This window comes from Anarrhichthys ocellatus, unplaced genomic scaffold, assembly GCF_004355925.1.
Source record: "Anarrhichthys ocellatus isolate YVR2014 unplaced genomic scaffold, GSC_Weel_1.0 scaffold30, whole genome shotgun sequence".
In the NCBI taxonomy this organism is placed as follows: Eukaryota; Metazoa; Chordata; class Actinopteri; order Perciformes; family Anarhichadidae; genus Anarrhichthys; species Anarrhichthys ocellatus.
This window is the reverse complement of record NW_022280060.1, coordinates 4,382,461-4,395,882: the sequence shown is the minus strand read 5'-3', so window position 1 is coordinate 4,395,882 and position 13,422 is coordinate 4,382,461. Positions and strand designations below refer to the sequence as shown.

Below are 13,422 nucleotides of genomic sequence, written 5' to 3'. Positions count from 1 at the left end.
CCCCCAAACCACCTCAGCATCACCTGAAGAAGCTGGAAGGCCGCCGCCTGGACTACGATTACAAGAAAAAGCGTCAGGGCAAGATCCCAGACGAGGAGCTCCGACAGGCGCTGGAGAAGTTCCACGAGTCAAAGGAAGTGGCCGAGACGAGCATGTACAACCTGCTGGAGACGGACGTGAGGACTGATTTATTACTGTTCAGTGTGCGGTGTTAGTGTCTGTCCTCTGAAACATGAATTTTAATCCTGATCCATCTTTACAATATAAAGGGTAACTACATCCAAACGTCAGGTATGAACATGAAATATGAAACACAGAGGTCCTTGCAGCAATATAAGAATCTATTCAATGATTTCAGAGGATAACTGATGCATATTGCCGTATCATGTTAAACATTTCATCAGTTTTCTGTCCAGTTGTCGAGCTTCACTGAGCTTCACCTTTGCTGCCATTCGATACACACCCACTGGACAAACACACAGCGATAGTTACACCTACGGAGCTGTTTAGCCAGCACTCACACTGGAGATAAACATGTCTCTAAATAGCTGCAATTCAGGTTTAGGAATGTGAGGAGACACAGCTTAGAGCATGTATCTGATTGTGTGTAGATCTAAAGGGATTTGTGTGTTTGTTTGTTATTGCAGCACAGCAGTTGAGGGTTTAGTTTTGAGCTGCTTGACTGTGAATAGGACCAGTGCTACCTGGAGGAAGTCTGTCTGTTCCATATGTTCTGTTAATTCTCTACTTCCAGCCTCATTGTATGTTGTTCCCTATGACTTTTTAAATACTATGTATCTGTGAATTTGAGCATGAAAGATCATTATCGACATTGGAAATAGTAGTTTGACAAAAAAAATCTAAACCCACGGTCTTTTTACTAGCATGAGATGAGGTTAAGATGATTTAGTCAAAGAAATATGAATTATTTATCATATATCAGCTTCATGGTAATGTATCTTAAAGGTGCAGTGCATGCCTGCATGTGTTTATGACCCGTTTTATCCAGAATAAACAGTTTGTCCATTGGAATGAAAAATACAGTAATTTAAGCAAAGTGACACTGATTATCGTGTGTGTGTGTGTGTGTGTGTGTGTTTAGATAGAGCAGGTGAGCCAGCTCTCATCCCTGGTGGAGTCCCAGCTGCAGTATCACAGACAGGCTGTGCAGGTGCTGGAGGAGCTTTCTGACAAACTCAAAGACAGGTGCAGTAATAAGACTTAACGCACACAAATACCAACGTACTGTTCAGTGCATTTTGAATGTGCAGCTTATAGTCTGCTTCTGGTTCAGTCGCAGTAACTTGAAACACATTTTTTATTTTTTTATTTTTTTATTTTAGAGTTTTGGGAATTACAAAAAACTTAAATCAACTTGTCTTTATGAACAGGATGAATGATGCTCAGACTCGACCAAGACGTGAATACACACCTAAACCCAAACCGATCTTTGACTTCGGAGACGACAACCAATCAAATGGCGGCTACTCGACCTCAATGGCCCCTCCGCCTTCACGCAACTCAGGTAAGAAAACAGCTGATGTGCCGGGGCATTAGTAAGGATCAGCGTATTTTAATTCTACCACACACATTTGAGTAAAATACATTTTAGCTAACTATTAATGTCAAAATGATGAAGTGCAACAGAGAACAGATGCTGTCTGGACAAACAAAGAACAAAACAAACTCATTCTGAGGCCGGATTTTGTATTTAGCTTCGTCACTCTCACAGCCACACAAAAAGGGCTCCTAGCTAAAAAACATCCAGCTGTTTCTACACACACAAGATGGACTGAGCCAAAACAGCATGCCTGCATTGAACACATTCCTCAGAAGTCTGACAGAAACTAAGCTGGAAAAGGAACTCTCCGCATCGCCAGAAGGATTGCTCAAGACCTGCAACCAATCAGTGCCACTGAGCACAAATATGTGAAAGAAGTTGTTTCTGTCGTCGATTGGACTCAGTTGTTTTCCATGAAAAATAGGACGTCTGTTTCTGCATTGGGGTGTGTGTGTGTGTGTGTGTGTGTGTGTGTGTGTGTGTGTGTGTGTGTGTGTGTGTGTGTGTGTGTGTGTGTGTGTGTCCTGCCCTGTCATGTCATCTAGCTGGCGTTTCTCCAACTGGCTTTGTTCCTCTTTCCTGCGGTATCATCAGAGCCGTTTTTTTCACTCGGCCACATTGTCCTTTCAGGAACCCAGATTGTGTGAGTCACAGATTGTGTTTTTTTTCCTCTTCTTGCCGTCGTGAAACGGTCCAGTGTGCTTGCACAGCTTCTGGTGTGAAATGTAGGAAGTAGGATACAAGTGGCTTCTCACAGGTTTGACAAATAATTGGTGGTTTGTGTAGCACGCATACTTTAACGTCATGTGTGTGGTTTTGTAATAGATCAACATAATGTAGTCTAGATACTGCAGCCTGACATTCTAAACGACTATCTAACATATCCTCATGCTATATTACTATATATTATTACTATATCAGTTAGTTATGAAGCCTGTGTTTTGGTCAATAGCAGGAGTATTTATTAACATGCGAGAAACCAGCAGCTGGTGCTAGAATTATGAGTTATTCATTATTATTTGTCGTGGTATTCCAGTTAGTATTATAGTTATAGAGTGTAATATTACAGTCGCCCTTAAGCTGTTTGTATCAATGGAAAAAACAGTTTCCTGCTTTTTATTTCTCACCACCATATTGCATAATACGCGGAGCATCATGTGTCATCTTTGTTTTTGTGTGTCCATGTGTAAACGAATAGTTTTTAACCCATTAACTTGAGCACCGTACAGAGTAGAGGCTGCAGCTTTCCATTATCCTACTAATCAGGTATTCTACCGATCATTCCATCGAGTAGTCGGATAAGAAATATTTTTGTTAATATCCTGCACCCCAAACGTTTTGCTTCCTTCTCACCGCTCTCATGCTGGTTGTTTTCAGCCGCAGCAGACGGCTGCTAAAGAAAAGGCTCTACATGCGTGCTCAGCACCAAACTGACAGAATGAATAATAACGTTGCCTCATAACCGCTGTCGGCAGTTGTTTGCTAACGAGTTTGCCAGTTTAAAGTAGCACCATCAATATTTTCACATAAATCCATGTATTCATCTATGTTTTGATCATTATAACTGGTTATTGTAGGAATAATTAATAATGCCATTATTTTCGAAGCAACTAAATCAACATCGCAAGCAAAGTGAGCCGCATTAGCTTACAAGCTAATTACCAGGATTTTGACTATTCATCAAACTGCTCATTAGACTTCTTAAGAAAGGGAACTTTCCACTAATTTGCATTTATTCTAATACAATCTACTTTTTAGAGAAACGTTTGTAATTGTCATTGAGTTGATTCAGAGTTGGTCCTTTTTAAATTAGGTGTTTTCACATTATGTTTTTCTGCCGCTGTAAATTGCTACAGAGAGCGAGTGACCCAAGCTTTCGCCATCTCTAGCCGGCCCGGCTGTCTGTGGGGTGAACTCAATACAATGAGAAAACTGTTCGCAGACAAAAGAGCCGAGCGTGTGTGTGTGTGTGTGTGTGTGTGTGTGTGTGTGTGTGTGTGTGTGTGTGTGTGTGTGTGTGTGTGTGTGTGTGTGTGTGTGTGTGTGTGTGTGTGTGTGTGTGTGTGTGTGTGTGTGTGGAGCCCCTCTCTTCCTCTGCTGATCTCTGTGAGGTCACAGAGAACGGGATGGAGGGAGCAAACGAAGGATAGAGGGAAGAGGACAGTCCCACATAGACCTCTGGTCACAGGAGGGTTGTGGTTTCAACTTGTCAGCACTCTTGAGCCTGCATGCAATGCTGTGTTGAGGTTGATCTGACTGCACCACATGCTAATGTTATGCTAACGTATATAAACGTATTTAAATGTGACTACTTTTCCTGAATCATTTTTGGGGTTTGCCTTATTTTGCCGTCATCGTCCTAATTCCCTCTGCCCTGGCTTGTGTTTCCTCAGCCCCGGAGCAGCCGTGCTGTAAGGCGCTGTACGACTTTGATCCAGAGAACGAGGGAGAGCTGGGCTTCCGCGAGGGCGACATCATCACCCTGACCAATCAGATCGACGAGAACTGGTACGAGGGCATGCTGAACAGCCAGTCGGGATTCTTCCCTCTCAATTATGTTGAGGTCCTTGTTGCGTTGCCACACTAATATACAAAGAGAGCTAAGGAGGAGACTGATGGAGAGGAGGAAGAGGAGGAGGAGGAGGAAGAGGAGAGAGCAAGTAGAGTTAGGAGAGAGGGAGGAAAGCGAACCCAAGGGCTGGTCCGCAGAATATTCATTTTCACCTTCGGCTCCGACGTCACCATCACAGACGAGCACTTTTTGTTCTGGAGGAAGAAGTCCAGACCAGAATATCCACCTGTGTCCACCCAAAGGTAAAAGAATCCAAGATGGACACCACATGTCGTCGCCCGTTATCTGGCAGTCAGAAACATTTCCTGAGGACTAACTGTTGTTACATTTACAAGCAATATTTGTCTTTTAATTTCAAATTTCTGATATCGTAAATATGATTTGTATGAAATCTGGTGATTCCCTATCATCCGTTTTGTGCGACTGCAGTCTGTTTGAAACTCAGATGGGTCAACAGTTCAAACTGTTAAGTTTCAAACTCAAACCTCCCAGTAAACACCATGTGTAACTTGAATATTATCTTCATTTCCTAACTGGAGCTCGTCTCTTGATGCCACCTGCTGGCGAGACCGAGAACTTCTTTTCCCTAAAATGAAACCACACACGACTAGATATGTAGTTTAACTAATTGTATCTCAAATTTAAAAAAAACTGCATTAACATTGAGAAACGAGACAAAATGTGCCCCAGATTTAGACCATTTTCAGGTGTGGGTCTATTTGTAATGCTCTTCTTAAAGATCCATGTCTGAGCTGATGGCTTCAGAAGACAACAGGCTCGACACACTGCTGTCCTCGTACGGTTTCAGTATTTCAGTTGCGTTAGTCTCGACCTGCTACAATAGTTTGTAAAAATACAACTGCTTACTGAATATGTCAGAAGATGTTGTAATTGCACCTTGGTCCTCAAATGAGATTGATGTGTGTGTGTGTGACGTACTCCACCATTACACACAGACCCAAAGTTAAATGCAGACGTTGCACCTTTTTTGTCACTCAAGGGAGGCGTGTGTTTGTTGTGTAGAGACACAGAATGATTAGTTGTTTAGTGGTCGTCTGCTAGTCTGTTCAATAGAGGAGACGGAGCCAAAAAGTCTTTATCCAATGCAATAGGAACATCTCGCTCGTTTGTTGAACTAAGTATTCTGTAACATAGCCATATATTCATTTAGTTTAAGGCCCGTTTGTCTTCGCATGTTCAGCCTTTTCCTTTGTTCGGTCTTTCGACCCGTTTTAGGCGCCTGTTATTCAGTGCCTGAATAGATGACGCTGCTGGTCAGTCTTTCATAGTCATCGATAAGTGTCCCACTATTCCTGTCTGCCCTTGTGTCTTTGAGAATGTGAAACTCCTCTGTGCTTTGAAACTTATTCTAACCCTGTGATTTTGATGATTCACGATGGCTCTGATTCAATTCATTTGTCAGTCCGTCGGGCTGAGGTGTCGTTCCTGTTCAGTTATTCTATTAGGACGAGGCTGGTTTCTCGTCCTGGATGACACCAGCAGCTGGAGTCTAATCCGACATACACTGTACAGTATGAAGGAAAGACCTGGAGGGAAAGGGAACACATCAAGGGAAAAAAATAATCCTACGCTTTTGTCCATTTTGACTAATTTGGAGAACTTTTGTTGCCAAACATGAATCCTTACCAAACGCGTATCGTCGGTCCAGCTGACTTTGAATTCTCTGTGTTTGTCCATCACTCCACGCTGCCAAACACTTTGGTCCTTGTCTCATATGTTTACATCTCTGATCTTACTACATTTCAATACTTGTATCAAGTTCAGGGCCAAGTTAAAGGACTGTAGGAGGTGCTGTCTGGATCACACTGTTATCAAATACAGACTTTGATAGCTTTGTTTTAGTGCCTTTTGGAAAAGAAAGGAGGAAAAGTACCGCAACTAATCCAGCAACCAAAACCTAACCCAGCGACTTAAGAGTATGCTCATGAAAATGTCTTTTCTACTTTTTGGTTTTCATTTCTAGCCGTTGGCACTTTTCCTGTGTAAAGATGAAATGCGTGACGTGTGCACATTTCTGCACCGGTATGACACTACAGGCAGTTTCCTGGACATGTGTTGTTTCGACTAATGTGAGGTTTATCAGCCGGAACTCATTTTTATGTAGATTTTAATCCATGTTTGAAAGAAAACATGTCCCACTGATTTCTGTTTTTAAAGGGCTATGTATTTGTTTAATCAGTCTTAAATGGTTTTTTTTGAACAGCATTAAATCATTCTGGCTCTCTATAGTGTTATTTTTTATATACCAGACCGTAAAACATTTAAATTAATCTTTGCATGTAGTCTAATATTATACCTTGTAAATGTATGTCTTTAGATTTAAGTTGTCTTTTTACTGTTGGTATGAGTACAGAATTTAACCGCAATATTTTATCAAAGTATTTGTACGTGCTTCTTCTTGTCCTGTCCCCCCCCCCCCCCCTTCCCCTTCTTACAATAAAAACAAAAGGAAGATATGTTATTGTTGTGTTATGAGTGGTCTTCTGACATCATGGCTAGCTTTGAATATTTAAGAACATTTAAATTGGGTAAACAATGTAAAATGTTTATAGTGGAGTATGATGTGTTTAGCCTCAAGCTAGCAGAGGGGAAACAAGTGATAGTGACTATTTTTAATGTTATTTATTTTATTAAGATTTATTGAGTTTATTTAGGGACTTTGCTGTTGTAAACATTGCTGTTCTAGAAGCAACATTTTGCTATATCTATAATAATAAAAACTAAAATGGATCATACTATTTATTATTTTACTATAGTTTTTCATATAAATGTATTTACTATAAATATTAAAATGTTATTAATTCTAATAATATAAAGCAATATTTGCCACCGCGACCCGACCCCGGATAAGTGGAGGAAAATGGATGGATGGATGACTGACAGTGTTGCGTTTAGAACAAAGTCAACGAAGAACTACCAGGCGTGTTTAAATAGTTCCAGTGTGTATATTTTAATGCTTCGTGGATCATCAGCAGGCTTAAGGCATTGCTCTGTCTTCATACATGTACATCACACAATCCACAGTTCGTAATAAATACAGTACGGATAAAGAGGAAGCAAATGTCTGCACTCGTGTCGCACATAACCTGACAGGGAGACAGTAGAGGGGCACATTCACCACACACACACACACACACACACATACGCACACAATTTCACTTGAGGAACATGTTCACAAAACTTATTGCAGAGTACAGTTCAGGTCAAACCAAGACACACTTGCATACTTTGCTATTGTAGTATATTATTCACTACTCATTCTCCCCCCCCCCCCCCAACTACTGCTCCATTGGTTTAGTCTATAAAGGCAATTACAACACATTAACAGTTTACATTGTACACATATCTGCTCATAGTTCAGGATACTGGCACAGATAGGCACATAGGTCCAATAGGGAAGATTTCTGGTCCATGAAATGCTTCTGAAAAATGTTGGTATTGTGTTCTCTGATCTGGTGCTGTTTGGTTTTGAGTATCAATCGTATATTTCTCTTAAACTCACGATAATGCTGTATCAAAATTACTCAAGCATGAGAGAATTCAAGGCATCTATATGTTTTTCAAGCAGGTTTTTTTTTTTTAAAACATGGTTCATCCGTCACTCCGGTCCGGTCAGCTCTGCACAAGCAAAGTGTTTTGTTTTTTTCTTTGAAATGGAACGACCTGCGACGGAAGCGCTGTGCCTTCGTGCACAGCGGATCCCTTCAGTGTGTGCAGCTCAGCTGACTGTAGACATGCTCTAAGATCTGACAGTAGGCCTGATCTTTGGGAGCGTGGCAACTCAGAGAGCCCTGAGGAAGAAGAGAGAACGTTGTACAAGTTAGGTGGGATGGCTCACAACGCAGGAGGCCGTGTGAAGTCCTGAATGAGTGCCGGGATCACCATCACTTGTTCTCTGTCCAGGTAAAGTCCATTTTGTGATTGAAGGTCTTCTGTTAATCACCCTACCTTGATCTTGTCCATCATGGTCGTATCAGGACACCAATACTGGCTGAACTGGACGATGTCGGGAGCGGTCCTGTAGTAGTCAACCAGCAGCATCTGTGGTGGAAATAAACACCTTTAATAATGATTTACAGTATATTTAGGAAAAAGGCTTCACGCCGATTTGAGTTTCTCCGCAGTATTCTGGTGTTTTGGTATCTGTACCATCTCATTAAGAACATCACTGGTGAGAAAGTTGTCCTGTACGTAGGTGACTTCTACCGCCACTGGGATGCCGTGGTCATTAGGCCGTTGCTGCAGGAAGGCAAATGATGCATACGTTAAGAAGAAGAAAAACTAAACTAAACTAAGTAAGAAAGCTGTGAAATAAGAAGGAGAGTAGTCCTCACCTCTGGCGGCGGTACGACCCAGAAGGGGGTTATTGTGGACGCCACGCCTTGATTGCCGTGATAATACGGCCCTGAAAGAGAAAAGAAAGTTGAGCGCTTAGAGGCCTGATGGTCAGAAAGTTTGATGAGACAACCACAGTTCATGATAATGATGATGCCTTCACATGCCGTGGTAAATACTGGATGTTGTTTCTGATTTAGAGTCTCCACATAAATGTCTCTTTATGGCATTTATTACAATATGGCTACAATCATTGTGGAGCAGTTTCTTTAGGGATGATATTTTTTGTTTTACCTTGTTTTCTTGCAAAAACAGTAGTGCAGTAAAAAATGTCTTTATTATTATTATTATCTTCACTTTACCCCATCACATTATTCTAGTGGGTCACTATTTCTGACACTTTTTGTAATTACTATGCATATACTGTAGAATATGGATCCTCTGTATCTCCTGCTTTGTCATGTATGTAGTATTATTTCAGCAATATTATTTAATGTCCCTGCATGGGATCAATAAAGTGGCTTTTTTAAAAAAGCTCCATGTTGAAGAGATATTAGCAAAGGTTGTTTTCCTTATCTATCACCTCAATATAGTCAATATATATTGTGTGTAAAGGCCGACACGTACCACAGATGATGCCCAGACAGGGCTGGAAGCCGTTGTTTGAACCCTGCAGCCTCAGCTGATGGTCCATCTGAGAGTCGATGTCCTGCAGCGACGGCAGAGCCGGACCTCGCGGGTGACTGTGGTACCAGCCCACCAACGACAGCCCACGCATGAACAGGTTCTGACAGATCTGGAGCAGAGTCCACATGACAGATGCTGATTAGACTACCTCTCCTTGAATGTTGTTTCACTCCAGTAAAAGTGATAGAAGTAGAAGTAGATCGAAGCTCAGTAATAACTGGATCAATTCTAATTCTAAAGCCCTAAATTGTACTTTGCAGCTGAATTTTGTTCCAGTTCGGCTTTTAACTGCAAAGTTTCCAATTTTTGCATATTTCTTCCGTATTCTGATACTGATCCACTTTTATATATTTAAATATATGTGTGTTGCTATGAAGTAGCAAATCTGAGGAATCTTATATCTTATATTAAAGCTGCAGTGTGTAGGATTTGGAGGCATCTAGCTGTGAGGTTGCAGATTGCATCCAACTCAAACTTCTCCCGTGTGCAAAGCGTTTAGGAGAACTACAGTGGCCGACGCCAAAACACAAATGGCCCTATATAGAGCCAGTGTTTGGTTTGTCCATTCTGGGCTACTGTAGAAACATGGCAGCCGGCTCTTTGAAGAGGACCTTCTCCGTATGTAGATATAAACAGCTAATTCTAAAGGTAACAAAAACACATGGATTCTTATTCCAAATCTGCAAAAAAGATCCCCCTAAATGTTACACACTGTACCTTTAAGGGCTTTATTCCAGGACAGTTCGGTCAGTGCTGGTAATCTAGAAACACTATTGTAAAGCTGGAACTTCCTTTTTTAATTGAGTTTAAACTCAAAGATTGTTAACAGAAACAAACTAGTATTCAAACCTAACTCAACAGCAGAAACGCAAAGATATTTGGGGTTAACACACTCGGCACTGCAGTCAGTGTTAACCTTTCCAGTGATGGAAATTCAAGAGCCGGTTCTTTTGTTTCTGGCTTTAGGAAAGACAGATGCATGTTGACAAGTGCCGGCTGCTGAAGCGTCCTGCGGCACAGAGGGACCTTGTGAATTGTTTTTTAATGGGTGTCATTCAGCTTCATCCTTTCTAAAGCATACATGCTGTTAGTGCAGACTAGTGATTCACGGTTGGTATGTCAGTGTGTTACCTCTTCTTCAACAGCAGAAGCAGAGTCTCTGTCTGCCAGACGGGTCCGACAGGGGAAAGCCCTTAAGACTGTGAGGACTGAAAGACATCGACCACAGAGAGATGGGGGTTAAAGATGGCCTTAACCTCATACTTCTGTATATGTCTTGCAGTTACTTTCTTATCTTACTCACGTTGTGTATTCGTATCCCATCGCCCTCCGAGGTATCCCACCACCTCACTGGTGGTCAGGTGACAGTGGAAGTCCTGATGAGGATAAATCAGCAGGGAACCTGGTCCATTAACTGTGCTGCAGTACTCAATCACCTTGTTTTAGATATGGTTGTTACTCACCATCAGCAGCAGTACATTACTGGACACGGCTACATTGAAAGGCTGGAATCTGTTGATGGCTGAGAAGGCCGACAGCTCCACGAGTGTGTGTGGATCTCTGAAGATAACAGTTACAGTCCATCACCCTGGTGGTCACATTCATTGATCTTTCAGAATAAAAGTGAGTACCTGGCAGCATCTCTGGTTCCCAAGGTGCAGTATCTGACAGGGATTCTCTCTCGGTCAGATCTCCGTGAAACCATCAAATCTGTAAGATGGACATTAGTTTTACTGTTTGTTAAAACAGTAAAAAAAAAAAAAAAGAAATCATGATGAGAAGAGAATTACTACCATTTAATCCAGGTTTGTTGTTCTTGTTCTTCTCATCTGCCTGCACAGCTGTCTTCCCTTCCTCTTCATCCTCATCATCGTCCTCCTCACTCACCAGGCTCTGGCATCACCAGGAATAAACATGATGTAAGACATTGGATGGTGTAGATGTGATACAGAGTACAACAGAATAACTTGAGTCTTTAAAGTCTTTCGTCCTTAAAACGAGTAAAAACAACAAGAATATTTCATGTTTCCAATCAACTTGTTTCAAGTATTCTCTAAAATCAGTTTAAACGCTTCGTCTGATTTGGGCTTCATCATTCCTTCATTGAACCTGAAACAGCTATGTTTTCTTGGCAGAAAGCAGCTTTTGGTCTCTTCATTATTTAAGTTAAAATGTGGATGTTTGACCTCGACACACTTTAAACTTGCTACTGCTCATCGTAGTATTTTTGCCTCAGATATTTGAGGCTATACACCGACCATAGTAAGAAAAATAAAAAGTTCTGCTCTGCTCTCACCATGTCTGCGCTGGGTTGGTACTTGTGCAGCCAGGTGGTTTTGTACTGGACCAGCTTCTGACCCCGGTAGCGTACAGACGCCCAGCCACAGCCAGACTTCTTGGCTGGGTTGACCAGACGTTTGCAGTGTGTTGCCCAGGCACTGGGGGAGTTGAAGATCTGGCCCGTCTCCACCCACCTGATTTTCCCATCATTCAACAGGTCTCCTACAAAGTTCTTACCCTGATGGAGCAGAGCGGAAAGACATTTTTAAACCAAACAAGACGTGTGTGCTGGTTTGTTCCTTTTAAAAGCCACTTCTTAGTGCGATTCACGGCCAGTGTATCATGTCAGGTTACATGAATAACAAGTGTAACCTCATGTGACACAACACTTGCATAAATAATGAATAACGACATTCGTACTGTGTCCAGCTGTGAAGTGTGTTATTACCAGGTAGTGGATTGCTAGCACTCCGTCCCCCGGCTCCACCAGGCCATCCTTGAGCAGCACTCTCAGGGTGATGCCTCTCCGGGTCAGCAGGGAGCCCCGGCCAGAGCTGGACCGCAGGTCTGCCTCCTCTCCTCCACTCAGCTCCTCCTCATCCTCCTCTCCTCCATCCTCCACCACCTGTGGAGAGCTGGGTGGCTCTGAGCCTGAGAACACACACACACACACACACAGAAACATCTATGGATCCTAATATGCTCAGAGGGGTGTAAAGTTAATGTTAAAAGCCATAACCCGTGGCATGTTGTGATGCATGTCCAGGATGTTTTCTCATCGAACAGCCTCTTGTGAAAAGTCATATCACTCAAAGGCTTCCTAATTAGCCACAGCACCTGGCTAACAGTTTAACATCTGTATAGCAAAGCTACATCAGGAACAAAGCCAATGCAAATTGTCATTATTTTAATTATAATGACTTTATAATGAAAGCTCCACTGTAATGGTAGCCAGCATCATTCATAATTGCAGAATGCTAAAATGATAGCAGCCCCATATCATGATAAAAGAATCTCAAGGGGCCAAAATAGGCAAAAGATAATCTAAATTTGCATTTCATTAATTACGGCTAAGCTACGCGGTTGGCCTTTTGTTTCCACCTCCCATTAGAGCATGGCTCTCTCTGCAAGAAGAGGCCTGCCCCCCGCCACCACCTCTGTTAATTTCCCTCAGAATTACAATTAAACCCTTCTTTCTTTATTCTCACCCATGTCTCTGAAAGCGACGGAGAGCGCCTTTAAATCCCACTCGGTCAAAAAGCGGCTCCTTTTCCGGGCACTTGAGGCTGTGCAAAGGGGGGTTGAGCTCCGGTCAGACCTCACAGATACACTTCGCCACACTAGCTCCGGCTATTATTCAAAAACATAAAATGAAGGCGTCTGTGGCTCCGCAGTGTAGTTTCCTTGTTGTGTTGCTTTAATGTCAGTTCCCCTCCCCTTTCTTTCTCCCTCTCCCCGTCCTTGTCACTCTCCCTGTGTTCTTCTGAACGGCAGTCCGACGCGCCATGCCGGTCTGTCTGCCATTATTGTCACATTCATGAGACTAAACAATACCACACTGTCATTATTAATGTCAAATAATCGGCTAGAGTGGCCGGAAATGTCCCAAACTGCTATTAAAATGTAAACAATGTAGCGATTAATCTGCGTTTCCTCCGGAAAGATGAAGTGTCGCCCTGTGCGCCAGAGCCAGCCGCTATTTTGGCATTTAGGCAGATTAAAAGTGCATCCTGGAGATTATAGTGTCTTTATAGATAAGACGCACTGCACGGTAGCCGAGGCTGGTGGTTTGTGTGGTGTAATAATACGACGCTACCCCGTATTGTACTATGTTATACTGGGGTTTTCTTCACTACACCGAGATGTTCCTTCTTTATCTCCGGAAAAAAAGAAGCGCATTTACCGGGAAGCAGCCTGCGGAGGGCAGCAAACCTCCAGCAGAGTGTCTTAACTGGGTTCAATTCCT

At 42.4% G+C, this 13,422-nt stretch overlaps 2 protein-coding genes across 4 annotated transcripts in view; one reads left to right on the top strand and one right to left on the bottom strand.

Annotated features, from left to right (window-relative positions):
• The window catches only part of sh3gl1b (SH3-domain GRB2-like 1b), a 13,018-nt gene extending 6,673 nt beyond the window's left edge, over window positions 1-6,345 (top strand). For both annotated transcript variants that reach the window (XM_031863912.1, XM_031863913.1), the window contains 4 exons: window positions 18-176; window positions 1,103-1,206; window positions 1,392-1,525; window positions 3,955-6,345. In XM_031863912.1, coding sequence (XP_031719772.1) covers window positions 18-176; window positions 1,103-1,206; window positions 1,392-1,525; window positions 3,955-4,148 — 591 coding nt within the window. In that variant the 3' untranslated portion in view covers window positions 4,149-6,345. The remainder of the gene's footprint in view (window positions 1-17; window positions 177-1,102; window positions 1,207-1,391; window positions 1,526-3,954) is intronic.
• A 734-nt stretch (window positions 6,346-7,079) lies between these two features.
• mpnd (MPN domain containing) lies at window positions 7,080-13,296 on the bottom strand. 2 transcript variants are annotated; one of them, XM_031863911.1, is made up of 13 exons: window positions 12,665-13,296; window positions 11,905-12,107; window positions 11,473-11,694; window positions 10,970-11,069; window positions 10,808-10,886; window positions 10,640-10,736; window positions 10,480-10,552; window positions 10,308-10,384; window positions 9,117-9,285; window positions 8,489-8,559; window positions 8,304-8,393; window positions 8,103-8,195; window positions 7,080-7,945 (listed from the first exon to the last, which is right to left on the bottom strand). In XM_031863911.1, exons 1-13 carry the CDS (start codon window positions 12,666-12,668, stop codon window positions 7,859-7,861), a joined length of 1,365 nt encoding a protein of 454 aa, XP_031719771.1. In that variant the 5' UTR covers window positions 12,669-13,296; the 3' UTR covers window positions 7,080-7,858. The 2 variants fall into 2 exon arrangements, with proteins under 2 accessions (XP_031719771.1, XP_031719770.1); XM_031863910.1 differs by lacking the exon at window positions 12,665-13,296 and having other exon boundaries at window positions 11,905-12,587.
• Window positions 13,297-13,422: the final 126 nt, after the last annotated feature.